At 34.1% G+C, this 16,341-nt stretch overlaps 1 protein-coding gene across 1 annotated transcript; it reads right to left on the reverse strand.

Annotated features, from left to right (window-relative positions):
* Positions 1-8,618: 8,618 nt before the first annotated feature.
* On the reverse strand, positions 8,619-9,035 carry LOC145278295 (uncharacterized). The gene has a single exon (XM_080130588.1). It carries the CDS (start codon positions 9,033-9,035, stop codon positions 8,619-8,621), a length of 417 nt encoding a protein of 138 aa, XP_079986714.1.
* Positions 9,036-16,341: the final 7,306 nt, after the last annotated feature.

Raw genomic sequence — 16,341 nt, forward strand, 5'->3', positions numbered from 1 at the left:
GAAAACTTACAGCATTATTTTTACTATTAAAAAAGGTGAAAACTTACAGCATTATTTTTACTATTAAAAAAGGTGAAAACTTACAGCATTATTTTTACTATTAAAAAAGGTGAAAACTTACAGCATTATTTTTACTATTAAATAAGGTGAAAACTTACAGCATTATTTTTACTATTAAAAAAGGTGAAAACTTACAGCATTATTTTTACTATTAAAAAAGGCGAAAACTTACAGCATTATTTTTACTATTAAATAAGGTGAAAACTTACAGCATTATTTTTACTATTAAAAAAGGTGAAAACTTACAGCATTATTTTTACTATTAAAAAAGGTGAAAACTTACAGCATTATTTTTACTATTAAATAAGGTGAAAACTTACAGCATTATTTTTACTATTAAAAAAGGTGAAAACTTACAGCATTATTTTTACTATTAAATAAGTTGAAAACTTACAGCATTATTTTTACTATTAAATAAGGTGAAAACTTACAGCATTATTTTTACTATTAAAAAAAGTGAAAACTTACAGCATTATTTTTACTATTAAATAAGGTGAAAACTTACAGCATTATTTTTACTATTAAATAAGGTGAAAACTTACGGCATTATTTTTACTATTAAATAAGGTGAAAACTTACAGCATTATTTTTACTATTAAAAAAGGTGAAAACTTACAGCATTATTTTTACTATTAAAAAAGGTGAAAACTTACAGCATTATTTTTACTATTAAAAAAGGTGAAAACTTACAGCATTATTTTTACTATTAAATAAGGTGAAAACTTACAGCATTATTTTTACTATTAAAAAAGGTGAAAACTTACAGCATTATTTTTACTATTAAAAAAGGTGAAAACTTACAGCATTATTTTTACTATTAAAAAAGTTGAAAACTTACAGCATTATTTTTACTATTAAAAAAGGTGAAAACTTACAGCATTATTTTTACTATTAAAAAAAGGTGAAAACTTACAGCATTATTTTTACTATTAAATAAGGTGAAAACTTACAGCATTATTTTTACTATTAAAAAAGGTGAAAACTTACAGCATTATTTTTACTATTAAAAAAGGTGAAAACTTACAGCATTATTTTTACTATTAAAAAAGGTGAAAACTTACAGCATTATTTTTACTATTAAAAAAGGTGAAAACTTACAGCATTATTTTTACTATTAAAAAAGGTGAAAACTTACAGCATTATTTTTACTATTAAAAAAGGTGAAAACTTACAGCATTATTTTTACTATTAAAAAAGGTGAAAACTTACAGCATTATTTTTACTATTAAAAAAGGTGAAAACATACAGCATTATTTTTACTATTAAAAAAGGTGAAAACTTACAGCATTATTTTTACTATTAAAAAAGGTGAAAACTTACAGCATTATTTTTACTATTAAAAAAGGTGAAAACTTACAGCATTATTTTTACTATTAAAAAAGGTGAAAACTTACAGCATTATTTTTAGTATTAAAAAAGGTGAAAACTTACAGCATTATTTTTACTATTAAATAAGGCGAAAACTTACAGCATTATTTTTACTATTAAATAAGGTGAAAACTTACAGCATTATTTTTACTATTAAAAAAGGTGAAAACTTACAGCATTATTTTTACTATTAAAAAAGGTGAAAACTTACAGCATTATTTTTACTATTAAATAAGGTGAAAACTTACAGCATTATTTTTACTATTAAAAAAGGTGAAAACTTACAGCATTATTTTTACTATTAAAAAAGGTGAAAACTTACAGCATTATTTTTACTATTAAATAAGGTGAAAACTTACAGCATTATTTTTACTATTAAAAAAGGTGAAAACTTACAGCATTATTTTTACTATTAAATAAGGTGAAAACTTACAGCATTATTTTTACTATTAAATAAGGTGAAAACTTACAGCATTATTTTTACTATTAAATAAGGTGAAAACTTACAGCATTATTTTTACTATTAAAAAAGGTGAAAACTTACAGCATTATTTTTACTATTAAAAAAGGTGAAAACTTACAGCATTATTTTTACTATTAAAAAAGGTGAAAACTTACAGCATTATTTTTACTATTAAATAAGGTGAAAACTTACAGCATTATTTTTACTATTAAAAAAGGTGAAAACTTACAGCATTATTTTTACTATTAAAAAAGGTGAAAACTTACAGCATTATTTTTACTATTAAAAAAGGTGAAAACTTACAGCATTATTTTTACTATTAAAAAAGGTGAAAACTTACAGCATTATTTTTACTATTAAAAAAGGTGAAAACTTACAGCATTATTTTTACTATTAAAAAAGGTGAAAACTTACAGCATTATTTTTACTATTAAAAAAGGTGAAAACTTACAGCATTATTTTTACTATTAAAAAAGTTGAAAACTTACAGCATTATTTTTACTATTAAAAAAGGTGAAAACTTACAGCATTATTTTTACTATTAAAAAAGGTGAAAACTTACAGCATTATTTTTACTATTAAAAAAGGTGAAAACTTACAGCATTATTTTTACTATTAAAAAAGGTGAAAACTTACAGCATTATTTTTACTATTAAAAAAGGTGAAAACTTACAGCATTATTTTTACTATTAAATAAGGTGAAAACTTACAGCATTATTTTTACTATTAAATAAGGTGAAAACTTACAGCATTATTTTTACTATTAAATAAGGTGAAAACTTACAGCATTATTTTTACTATTAAAAAAGGTGAAAACTTACAGCATTATTTTTACTATTAAAAAAGGTGAAAACTTACAGCATTTTTTTTACTATTAAAAAAGGTGAAAACTTACAGCATTATTTTTACTATTAAAAAAGGTGAAAACTTACAGCATTATTTTTACTATTAAAAAAGGTGAAAACTTACAGCATTATTTTTACTATTAAAAAAGGTGAAAACTTACAGCATTATTTTTACTATTAAAAAAGGTGAAAACTTACAGCATTATTTTTACTATTAAAAAAGGTGAAAACTTACAGCATTATTTTTACTATTAAAAAAGGTGAAAACTTACAGCATTATTTTTACTATTAAAAAAGGTGAAAACTTACAGCATTATTTTTACTATTAAAAAAGGTGAAAACTTACAGAATTATTTTTACTATTAAAAAAGGTGAAAACTTACAGCATTATTTTTACTATTAAAAAAGGTGAAAACTTACAGCATTATTTTTACTATTAAAAAAGGTGAAAACTTACAGCATTATTTTTACTATTAAAAAAGGTGAAAACTTACAGCATTATTTTTACTATTAAAAAAGGTGAAAACTTACAGCATTATTTTTACTATTAAAAAAGGTGAAAACTTACAGCATTATTTTTACTAGTAAAAAAGGTGAAAACTTACAGCATTATTTTTACTATTACAAAAGGTGAAAACTTACAGCATTATTTTTACTATTAAAAAAGGTGAAAACTTAAAGCATTATTTTTACTATTAAAAAAGGTGAAAACTTACAGAATTATTTTTACTATTAAAAAAGGTGAAAACTTACAGCATTATTTTTACTATTAAAAAAGGTGAAAACTTACAGCATTATTTTTACTATTAAAAAAGGTGAAAACTTACAGCATTATTTTTACTATTAAAAAAGGTGAAAACTTACAGCATTATTTTTACTATTAAAAAAGGCGAAAACTTACAGCATTATTTTTACTATTAAAAAAGTTGAAAACTTACAGCATTATTTTTACTATTAAAAAAGGTGAAAACTTACAGCATTATTTTTACTATTAAAAAAGGTGAAAACTTACAGCATTATTTTTACTATTAAAAAAGGTGAAAACTTACAGCATTATTTTTACTATTAAAAAAGGTGAAAACTTACAGAATTATTTTTACTATTAAAAAAGGTGAAAACTTACAGCATTATTTTTACTATTAAAAAAGGTGAAAACTTACAGCATTATTTTTACTATTAAATAAGGTGAAAACTTACAGCATTATTTTTACTATTAAAAAAGGTGAAAACTTACAGCATTATTTTTACTATTAAAAAAGGTGAAAACTTACAGCATTATTTTTACTATTAAATAAGGTGAAAACTTACAGCATTATTTTTACTATTAAAAAAGGTGAAAACTTACAGCATTATTTTTACTATTAAAAAAGGTGAAAACTTACAGCATTATTTTTACTATTAAAAAAGGTGAAAACTTACAGCATTATTTTTACTATTAAAAAAGGTGAAAACTTACAGCATTATTTTTACTATTAAAAAAGGTGAAAACTTACAGCATTATTTTTACTATTAAAAAAGGCGAAAACTTACAGCATTATTTTTACTATTAAATAAGGTGAAAACTTACAGCATTATTTTTACTATTAAAAAAGGTGAAAACTTACAGCATTATTTTTACTATTAAAAAAGGTGAAAACTTACAGCATTATTTTTACTATTAAAAAAGGTGAAAACTTACAGCATTATTTTTACTATTAAAAAAGGTGAAAACTTACAGCATTATTTTTACTATTAAAAAAGGTGAAAACTTACAGCATTATTTTTACTATTAAAAAAGGTGAAAACTTACAGCATTATTTTTACTATTAAATAAGGTGAAAACTTACAGCATTATTTTTACTATTAAATAAGGTGAAAACTTACAGCATTATTTTTACTATTAAAAAAGGTGAAAACTTACAGCATTATTTTTACTATTAAAAAAGGTGAAAACTTACAGCATTATTTTTACTATTAAAAAAGGTGAAAACTTACAGCATTATTTTTACTATTAAAAAAGGTGAAAACTTACAGCATTATTTTTACTATTAAAAAAGGTGAAAACTTACAGCATTATTTTTACTATTAAAAAAGGTGAAAACTTACAGCATTATTTTTACTATTAAAAAAGGTGAAAACTTACAGCATTATTTTTACTATTAAAAAAGGCGAAAACTTACAGCATTATTTTTACTATTAAAAAAGGTGAAAACTTACAGCATTATTTTTACTATTAAAAAAGGTGAAAACTTACAGCATTATTTTTACTATTAAAAAAGGTGAAAACTTACAGCATTATTTTTACTATTAAAAAAGGTGAAAACTTACAGCATTATTTTTACTATTAAATAAGGTGAAAACTTACAGCATTATTTTTACTATTAAAAAAGGTGAAAACTTACAGCATTATTTTTACTATTAAATAAGGTGAAAACTTACAGCATTATTTTTACTATTAAATAAGGTGAAAACTTACAGCATTATTTTTACTATTAAATAAGGTGAAAACTTACAGCATTATTTTTACTATTAAAAAAGGTGAAAACTTACAGCATTATTTTTACTATTAAAAAAGGTGAAAACTTACAGCATTATTTCTACTATTAAAAAAGGTGAAAACTTACAGCATTATTTTTACTATTAAATAAGGTGAAAACTTACAGCATTATTTTTACTATTAAAAAAGGTGAAAACTTACAGCATTATTTTTACTATTAAAAAAGGTGAAAACTTACAGCATTATTTTTACTATTAAAAAAGGTGAAAACTTACAGCATTATTTTTACTATTAAAAAAGGTGAAAACTTACAGCATTATTTTTACTATTAAAAAAGGTGAAAACTTACAGCATTATTTTTACTATTAAAAAAGGTGAAAACTTACAGCATTATTTTTACTATTAAATAAGGTGAAAACTTACAGCATTATTTTTACTATTAAAAAAGGTGAAAACTTACAGCATTATTGTTACTATTAAAAAAGGTGAAAACTTACAGCATTATTTTTACTATTAAAAAAGGTGAAAACTTACAGCATTATTTTTACTATTAAAAAAGGTGAAAACTTACAGCATTATTTTTACTATTAAAAAAGGTGAAAACTTACAGCATTATTTTTACTATTAAAAAAGGCGAAAACTTACAGCATTATTTTTACTATTAAATAAGGTGAAAACTTACAGCATTATTTTTACTATTAAAAAAGGTGAAAACTTACAGCATTATTTCTACTATTAAAAAAGGTGAAAACTTACAGCATTATTTTTACTATTAAAAAAGGTGAAAACTTACAGCATTATTTTTACTATTAAAAAAGGTGAAAACTATTTTTTTTATTTCATGAAAAGTATTAGTTCTAATTACTATTAAATGAGGTGAAAATTTTTATTTTATGAAAAATATTTTTTGTCATTTAAAATGTCTGCCATGTATTCATGCGACTTGTGAAACATACATTTCAGTAAGAAACCGATTGCATGTAGCATAAACGAAGACGGGGAAATGACGCAAAATAGTCCCTGGGTTTAGGGGTTCATACCATGCAAACGGTAAATTTGCGACAGGTTTGATTATCAGATTGGTTGTCAGCGACCTTGAATACCCCTAGAAAACTAAATTAGGGTGGTTGTGTTCTGTTGTAGCGTAAGGTAATAGTTACCGTTGAATTCATTAAAGAAATAAAATATATGAAGATATAAAAAATTGATTTATTTTTTAAAGTTTGAACATTTAATTATAGGTACCAGTGCACTTATTGATCCGTGCTGAAACAATAAGGTTATTATTTAGAAAGCCATTCTTAACATAGAGAAAGCAGAGTGTTTTGTATCTATTCTTTACTTTAACCTTGCAATTTAATAAAAACAGATATCATAAAACTTTAATTAAACTTGGAAATATTGTTTAAAAAATAGTGAGGATCAATGAGTGCACTAGCACCAATTATTATTTGGATTAGTCGATTTACTTTTTTTTACTTATCAAAACATGGAGGCCACTCGAGGATAAGGGTTAATGAGTGTACAGTAGTCAATGGGACAATATCATAGTAATCGTTAGTAGTAGAAAATTGGTAAATTGGATTACTTAAGGGGACATTTCAACAAGAATTTGTTTATGTTGGACTTGAAGACGACCAAGTTATAGTAAGCTGGAAAGCAGCAAACGGAAGAGAGTTCCACAGGCGTGCGATTCTAAGAAAGATGCTTTGTTCATGGAATCTATGTTTCGGTTTAGGCATAGATAAAGAGTGGTGGAAATTATTGATAGTGTTTTCAGCTAGCCGAGTGTTTTTATGAAAGTTTGGCGAGGAGGGCGGACGAGCACTTGCCATGAAAATAACGATAAAGCAGAGACAGGTTCGCAACGTCTCTTCTGTAAGAAAAAGGTGGCACTTCTGCATGTCAGTGACATATTAGCAACAGAGACGTGGTATCAACCCCTGTTTTTCGAAAAGAACTGACGTAGCGGCCATTACGTGAACATCAAATATAAACAAGTGTTTACGATAACGCAAAAATATATAATACAAAATAAATAACACAAAAATATGGAAATCGAAATATTTATTGTATAAAAAATTATCAAAATATAATTTTAATGTATTAATGTAATTTCTTTTCAATGAGTGATTGATTCATAAATGAAAATAAAATAATAAATATAAAATCACAAAACAGTTATAGATTATTTTTAGAATTATTTTTTATTTTTTATTTTTTACTGCACGGTTGTATAAAAATGCAACAAAAACATTTATAGAGGTTTAAGATTTTTTTTTGTACAGAAAGATTGTATAAAAATGTAGCAAAACATAATTTTAGTTTGCACGCACTTTTAGAAAAGAAAGAGTTATCGACCCCTGTTCTTTGGCTGACTAGTGACATCTGTCGGCGGTTCTTGTAACTAAAATACACACATTCGCCTTGTGGAAATTGAAACTCCCAGGCTAATTCGATTGTCGCCCTTAACTCTGATAACTGGAGAGTGACACAGCCACGTCACTTCCTGTTCCTTATATATCTGCCTCTTTCACGCTGTAACCAAGAACCCCTCTGGTTGGAATGGTCTCCCAGCCAGCGCTCTCCTGACTAATCCGAAAATAATGTTACTCCTTTCTCAACGAACTCTTATTCTTACTATCTATATCCTTATTATTTCTCATGTATATCTATGTAAATAAATCTATATTCTTTCTCTATATATATTGGTATGTTTTCGTCATCATTATGCGACCTTTTGCTTCTCAATCTCTCTACCATTCAATTAATTTAACTACACATCTACCATTCAATTAATTTAACTACATGAAGCGAGGTGCTCGCTGGGCAAAACAACAAACAGCTTACTTAAAATTAATTTTTCAAAAACATTAATAAGAAAACAAATATTCAAAAAAATTAATTAAAAACAAATAATCAGACTCGGCTTGTTATAAGAGGTGTAAATTTATTTGCCCTGGTGTATCACATTCGTGTTTACTTTGAGTCCGAAAAAAAAAAAAGAAGAAGAAATCCTTCCCGACTGGTCAAATGTTTTTGGCGTTAAGTTGGAAAGAAACGATAAATTAATTTTCTTTAGAAAAGTCGTTCGGGTAAGGAGCAGAGTGAATAGAAAAGAAGAATGTTTTTCTTTTTTTTGTGTGGTTTCACCATTGGAACCGGCACAGGGTGTGTCACGCACGAGCGACAGAGCATGGCAGTAACGCGTCTTACTCCTCTGGTGTTCGCGAGCAAAAAGAGAGCGCGAGACTCGTCGAATTTAGTGCCACAGCTTTTTTTTGTCGTTTTTTCTAGCTCTCTCCGGAAACAGTGAATGTTCAATGTCACTGTCAAAATTAGTTCCGGGGTAGACGCTACATACCCGCCTACTAGACAGTATGTTGAACAAAAGAAAGTGGAAAAGTCACTGGGTATACACAGCAAATCGATGAGGACGTTGCACTGATCTGCCCGATCCGGTAGAAGTTGTAATAACTGGTGAATCGAAGTTTCCGTTCTGAACTGCAGTGTTTTGTGCCCGTTTGCGTGCTAGCACATCGTCATCCAGAATAGCTTTCTTCAGGCGATCAACACTGACTGAATCTCGTCTTCCATCAATGTCAATAACGAAGAACTTTGAGTAGCGTTTCAATACCTTAAAGGGACCGGAATACGGTGTTTGCAGTCGAGCTGTGCCTCCATTGTTCCGAACAAACACATGAGTCCACGATTGTATGTCTTTGGGGACGTGAGTGCGTGTGTTCTGTGTTCTCGGGCCAACATTAAAAGGTTTCGCCAAGTATTCCCTCACACGAGAGGTATAACTTGTTGGGTCAGGCATGCGTGTAGGAGTGGTCGGTGCGACCATCTATCCAGGGAGAGTCAGCGTTGTTCCGTAAATTATTTCGGCAGGCGTAAAGCCAATATCTGCTTTTATGGTGGATCTGATGCCTAATAGAATGAAGGGGAGGTACTCTGTCCACCTGTTAGGGTCGGAATGTGCTCTAATAGCTGCTTTCAACTGACGGTGCAGATGCTCGATCATGCCGTTTGCCGCCGGGTGGTATGAGGTAGTCCTTATGTTTTTGCTTCCCAGTAGGCGAGACAACTCAGAAAAAAGATAGGAATCGAATTGTCTTCCCCTATCGGTTGTGATGGTGTGAGGCACACCATAACGTGATATCCAATGTGTAACCAGGGCTCGGGCAACAGTTTCTGCGGAAATATCTGTGATGGGGATGGCTTCAGGCCATCTAGAGAATCTGTCGATGCAAGTCAATAAGTATGTACAGTTTCTCGAATGTGGGAGTGGACCCACTAAATCTATGTGAACGTGTTGAAATCGTGCCTCAGGGGTTGCGAAGATAGCAAGGGGACTTTTAATATGCCTCTGTACTTTCGATTTCTGGCAAGGGATGCAACTCTTGGTCCATTCACGAACGTCTCGGTTAATGGCTGTCCAGATGAAACGAGAAGTCACCAGCTTCTGCGTGGAACGAATGCCAGGATGTGACAAGTTGTGTAATTGAAAGAAGACAGCTCGCCTATGCTTAAGGGGTACATAGGGGCGTTCATGACCGTTCGAAACATCGCACCATATCGTCTCGTTGGAACAAGGTACTGGGACTTGCTTGAAAGTTAGATTTTCGGAGAGACGTAAGCGATTTAGTTCTTCGTCATCCCGTTGGTCGATGGCGATCTGATGGAGGTCGATCTCGTCAATCGCTGGAATGGCATCGATGTGCATTCTCGACAATGCATCTGCAACTACGTTCTCCTTCCCTCTGATATACTTGATATCCGCAGTAAATTGTGATATGAAATCCAAATGGCGAGCTTCCCTGGGTGAGTGTTATAATGTCGGGGGTTCCCGTCTCGCGGGTATCAAACAATACGAAAGAATAACAACGTAGGGATTAACATGTTAACAACAGCTCGGTCGCAGTCAGACTGACGGCCAAAACATAATTTATTGAAGAGCGCACATAACTAAGGGTAGATAACTCCTAGAGTTATGTCCCTTGATTGGGGATATCACATCCCTCCCCATCTTGGTGGGACAACTTGTCTTATTTTAATTTTTTTTTTTCTAATTTTTTTATTTTTATTATTTATTTTTATTTTTTTATCTTACATTATGAAGTCTTTGAATCTGGCTGGGGGCAGTCTTTTCCGAGATGGATTTCGTCTCGGTAACTGGTCAGCTATTTGTGTTTCGGGTATTTCCAGGTCTTCTGAGGTGTGTGGATTGTACTCACTTTCCCAGTCGGAATCAGAGTCAGGGTTTTCATTTCTAGGTGTTATGCGTTTTAGCAAAGAAGAGTTTCTAGTCATTTTGTGATTTCCTCTCTGCACCGTTATCATACTTCCCTTCATTTTTGTAATGGTATATGGTTTAGGATTGTATGGTGTTGACAGTTTGTTTTGTCTCTTCTGTCTGATCAAAACCATATCACCCGGGCTGAGAGTTGTTGTTTTTGCCTTTCTATCAGCGTACCCCTTCATCTTCTCTTTTCCTTTGGAGTCATTTTCTTTTATTCTTTTATGTATCGGCCCTGTTACTGGGCTTTTGATACCATTTGGTATGCCGATGTTCATTTTTCGGCCCGTACAAGCTTCAAATGGTGATATTTTAGTGGTGGTATGGGGGGTGGCTCTATATTACCTTAGGAAATGTGGTAACTGGGTCTTCCAGTTGTGGCCTTCCACCGTGGCTGCAAGAATGTATTTTTTTAAGGTGCGCATGAAACGCTCTACTTTACCATTTGCCTCTTGCCATAGAGGTGTAATGCGTCTATGTTTGAAACCTGCTTGTGCTGCTAAGTCTTTAAAGTCTTGTCCTTGAAATGGTGGACCGTTATCAGATTTTAGAATGGTTGGATATCCTTGTCTAGCAAAGATCATGTTTAAACGGGGAATAACTGTACACGCAGCTATTGAGGGTATTACCTCCACCTGAGGGAATCGGCTGTAATTGTCGATTATGACTAACGCATAGTCACCTGATAGGAACGGACCTGCAAAATCGACTGAGATTTCAGTCCATGGTGCAACTGGTAGTGGTGAGGAGTGTATGGGTTCGCGGCTCATGTGCCTTGGGTCTGAGGCTTGGCAGGGAATGCATCCGTGTATTGTTTCCTCCACCAGTCTATCGATTCCTGGGAACCATACTTTTTCCCTTATCAGTTGTTTGGTTTTGACCATGCCCTGGTGAGATTGATGGGCTAAATCGACGGATCTCTTCCTCAATTTTGAGGGAATTACAAGCCGGTGTCCTCGAAGGACGAGACCATTGTGTGTTGAAATTTCATCCTTGAATAGGGAAAAACTTGACAGCTGAGGGTCATTCCATCGTCCATCTTTAACAGCACCCTTGACCTTTTGTAAGTGGGGGTCCTGTTCTGTGGCTTGTTTGACTTCCTCAAGAGTTAAAGATTTTGGTATTATATTCTGAGCTATATACCTTATGTAGGCTTCTGCTACATTGTCTTTAGATGGTATGTGTTGTGGGTGATGATTCAGATAGTCCGCAGGGTTTTGGTCATCTTTCCCGGGACAGTATACCAGGTTGTACTGGTAGGGCATGAGACGAAGACGCCAGCGTTCAATTCTTGTTGTTGTCGGTTTGAGACTTTTCACAATCCCAAGAAGAGGTCGATGGTCGGTGGTGATTTTGAATCTCGCTCCATATAAGTAGAGATGAAAATGTTCAGCTGCATATACCACGGCTAACATCTCTCTCTCAGTTTGAGAGTATCGTTGTTCTACATCTGTGAGGGCACGACTGGCATAACATAGCACCCTCCCATCTTGTGTCAGAACTGCACCTAACCCAACTGGGCTTGCATCTACCAGGATGTCGGTGTCTTTCTTCGGGTTGAAATACGCCATCACCTCAGCTCCAGTCAAAGCTTCCTTTAACTTGTTTGCAGCTGCTTCTTCTTCCTCTGTCCATCTCCAGTTTGTATCTTTTTTTGTAAGCCGTCTCAGTGGTTCACTAATAGTGGCATAATGTGGAATAAATCGAGCCACATACTGTGTCATGCCCAAGAATGATCTGACTTCACTGATGTTCCTTGGAGACTTGCATTTTGTAATAGCAGAGATTTTCTCTGCGTCAGAGGACACTCCATTCTCACTGAAAATGTGTCCGAAGAAAATCAGTTTCCGTACAGAAAAAAGGCATTTTTCTTTGTTCAGCTTGGCTCCTACTTCTTGTAGACGTTTCAGGGTGTTCCTCAAGCTGATGTCATGAGATGACTGGTCACGTACATAAATTATTATGTCGTCTGATAAGTTTTTCACTCCAGGGATGTCTCCGAGGAGGTCTGATATAGCTTTCTGAAATAGTTCAGAGGCTGCATTCACACCAAAACTTAGTCGCTTGTAACGAAATAAACCTGCATGCGTGGCAAATGTTGTTATATATCTGCTGGGCTCTTCCAGTTCTAGTTGATGATAAGCATTCGAGAGGTCTAGTTTGCTGAAAACTGTACACCCATTTAAGTCCACTATTAAGTCGTGTCTACTGTTGGCATTGGATGTTTAATCCGTTGAATGGCTTCATCATTTGCCTTTCTCATGTCGACGCAAATTCGTACGCTACCATTTTTCTTGGGAACTGCGACAATCGGGCTAACCCATGGGGTAGGTCCCCTGACTTCCTCAATCACATCCATTTCTGTGAGACGTTTGAGTTCTGTCTGCACATCTTTTCTCACATGGAAAGGTATCCTGCGGTGTCGCTGAGTTATGGGGAAAACTGATGAGTCAATGTGGAGCTTAATGGTAACTCCAGAAATTTTTCCCATCTTTCCATCAAACAGTGCATGGAACTCGTCTTGAATTGGGACCGTCGCATGGAACGTGAAGTTAAACGTTATCATTCTCAATGCTTCAGCAGAATTACCGCTCAAGAGGTTCTGCAGTCCAACTAAAGGATTTTCGCTGTCGACCACAAATATTTTAGCCTTACAGGATTTATCATGACATTTTATGCTCGCATTGATAAATCCTCGGATGGGTATGGCATGTTTCGACCTGTACGCAAATATCCGGGTCGTTGTTTTGTTTATACGTGGTTTGTGTTTTAAACCATCATATATGTGTCCAGCAATTATGTTTACGCTAGCACCCGTGTCTACCACAAACATTACAGGGGAATTATTTACAAGGGCGGTAACTTTTGGTGTCTTATTTGACGGTGTTAATTTCATCGAGTATACAGACTCGTCACTGGACATAGAGGGAGATATCGGATTATTGACAAGGGCGGTAACTTTTGGTGTCTTAATCGGATTATTGACAAGGGCGGTAACTCTTGGTGTCTTAATTGACGGTGTACATTTTACCGAGTAAATAGATTCGTCACTGGACGTCGAGGGAGATATCGGAGGAGGATTGGTGAAACAAATTACTCTTACTGGCTTTGCTTTGCATGCTCTTGCAAAGTGGTTTTTCTTGTGGCAATTCATGCATTCTTTTCCTCGGGCTGGACAAGTCGGGTGTGTAGCAGAATATCCACAATAGTGACATGTTTGCGGTCCGCCATCTTTTTTTTTTCTACCTCATGGTCTGTTCTTCGAGGTGTCATGGCGACTATTTTGCCGCGCTGTCCGCCATCTTTTTTTTGTCCACCTCGTGGTGTGTTCTTCGAGGTGTCATGGCGACTATTTTGCCGTGAGTGTCCACAACAACTGTTTTTACTGTCGTTGACGTTGAAATTTTCATTATTTCTACGTGTGAGACGCGCGGCGTGCGGTTCTCGTTGCTGTAAAGAGCATGTAATTCATTTCGTTCCATGTCTGCAGCAGCCAGTTCTATTGCCCTAGCTTCGTCCAGGACTTGTTTCAGCGTAGCGCCTTCCTTCTGACTTTAGAGGATGTGCACCCCTGCAAAATTTGGGCTAGGATCTCTCTGTCCTTATCTTCAAACTCGCACATGGTAGCTAGAGTCCGTAATCGTGCATGGTACTGGTCTAAACTTTCGTCCATGTTTTGCATAGCCCGTCGAAATTTGAAAAGTTCACATGACGTGTTTTTCTGCGGCGTGAAATGATCCATTAGTGATTTCTTCATAGTTTCATACTTGCCCGAAACTATATTTGCCATCGTCCAAAATGTTTGTTGCGCCTATGCCCTTTTGCTGGTCTGTGAAGTCATGGGAAATATAAAAGACTTTGTCTCCTGCATAGTGAAGAAGTGTTGCTTTCTTCTTTTTGTCGTCGCAAATGTCCATAGCAATAAATAAATTTTCTAACCTGTCTATCCATTTTTTCCAGCGAACGGTAGTCGTGTTTTGGTCAGCATGTATGCTGAAACTTGGAAAAACTGGTAATCCACTGCTGGCCATTTTTTTTTTTTGTATTAATTCCGGAAAAAAAAAAAAAGATTTTTTTTGTATTAAATTCCGAAATGTAACGTGAGCTCGTCACAAAAAATTCTCGTCGCCAGATATAATGTCGGGGGTTCCCGTCTCATGGGTATCAAACAATAAAAAAGAATAACAATGCAGGGATTAACATGTTAACAACAGCTCGGTCGCAGTCAGACTGACGGCCAAAACATAATTTATTGAAGAGCGCACTTAACTAACGATAGATAACTCCTAGAGTTATGTCCTTTGATTGGGGACATCACAAGTGTTTTCCGGGCTTGGCAAGCAAAGCATGCGATAACGACTTGTGATCCGTAAAAAGCGTGAAAGTGGATCCTTCCAACATGTAACGAAAGTGTTTAACTGCGCAGCATACGGCCAAAAGTTCCCTGCTGAAAGTGCTGTATTTGGTTTCAGCGTGCTAAAGACGCCTTGAGAAAAAAGCTAGTGGTTGCCAAGTATTATCCACTAATTGTTGCAGTACACCTCCAATGCCAACGTCGGATGCATCGACGGATAAAGCTAGGGGTGCATCTGGACGGGGAAAAACCAACATTGTCGCTTCTGTTAATGCCTGCTTGACCTTATCGAAGGAATGTAATCGTCTCATTTTTTTTGTTTTTATTTCTGAGTACGTCGGTTAATGACTGCGCGATTTCAGCACAATGGGGCACGAAACGTCGATAGAAATTAATTAAATCGAGGAACTCTCAAAGTTTACGAAGTGAAGTAGGAGCTTGGTAATAGACTATAGATTGAACTTTCTCTGGAAGGGGACGGGTACCTTCTTTGTCGATTAAATGGCCGAGAAACGAAAGTGAAAAAACTCCAAACTCGCATTTTTGGGGGTTAATAATAACGCCATAATCTGTCAATCTGTGAAATAACTGCTGCAGATGCTGTAAGTGTTCACGTTCTGATGCACTTGCCACGAGGAGATCGTCGATATATGCATAGACGAATGGTAGTCCTCGCAAAACTGCATCGATAAAGCGTTGAAAAGATTGCTCTGCATTACGTAATCCAAAGGGCATGCATAAGAATTCGGAAAGGCCGAAAGGAGTTGTAATCGCAGTCTTAGAAACATCCTCTGGGTGTATGGGAATCTGGTTGTACGCGCGAACAAGGTCGATTTTGGAGAACACTGTTTTTCTGTGAAGCGAGTTAGAAAAGTCTTGCAGATACGGAATAGGGTTATTGTCCGGAGTAGTGCGACTGTTAAGTGCGCGGTAATCCCCACAAGGGCGCCATTCGCCGGCTGATTTTTTTGGCACCATGTGGAGTGGCGATGACCAGTTGCTATTAGAGGGTCGAATAATGCCTAAATCCAAGATATGCTGAAATTCTTGTTTAGCCGCCCTTAAACAATCGGGTTTAAGTCTGCGCGGGCGCGCACTCACAGGCGGTCCCCTTGTTTGGATATGATGAGTGACATCGTGTTTAACTTTGTCACCGTTAAATGTAGGACGAGTTAATTCCGGGAAACCTAGCAGCAAATCTGTATACAGATCCGTGGTGTCTTTACGTATAACTGGGCTGATCTCGGTCGACCCACTGATTATGCCTTGCACGGAACGTCCAGTGTTATTATCAATGAGTTTGCCACATTTGACATTTACAAGGATGCCGAAATGATGCAGAAAATCCGCCCCTAAAATCGGAACGGGTAGCTTTGCGACGATGAAGACCCAACATAATGCATGCTGTAATCCAAGATTTAATGGTATCGATGTCTCTCCGTAAGTAGGAATGGAGGAGTGATTCACTGCATG

The sequence above is a fragment of the Euprymna scolopes genome, chromosome 6 (genome assembly GCF_053919585.1).
Source record: "Euprymna scolopes isolate OS-2025 chromosome 6, ASM5391958v1, whole genome shotgun sequence".
Lineage (NCBI taxonomy): Eukaryota > Metazoa > Mollusca > Cephalopoda > Sepiida > Sepiolidae > Euprymna > Euprymna scolopes.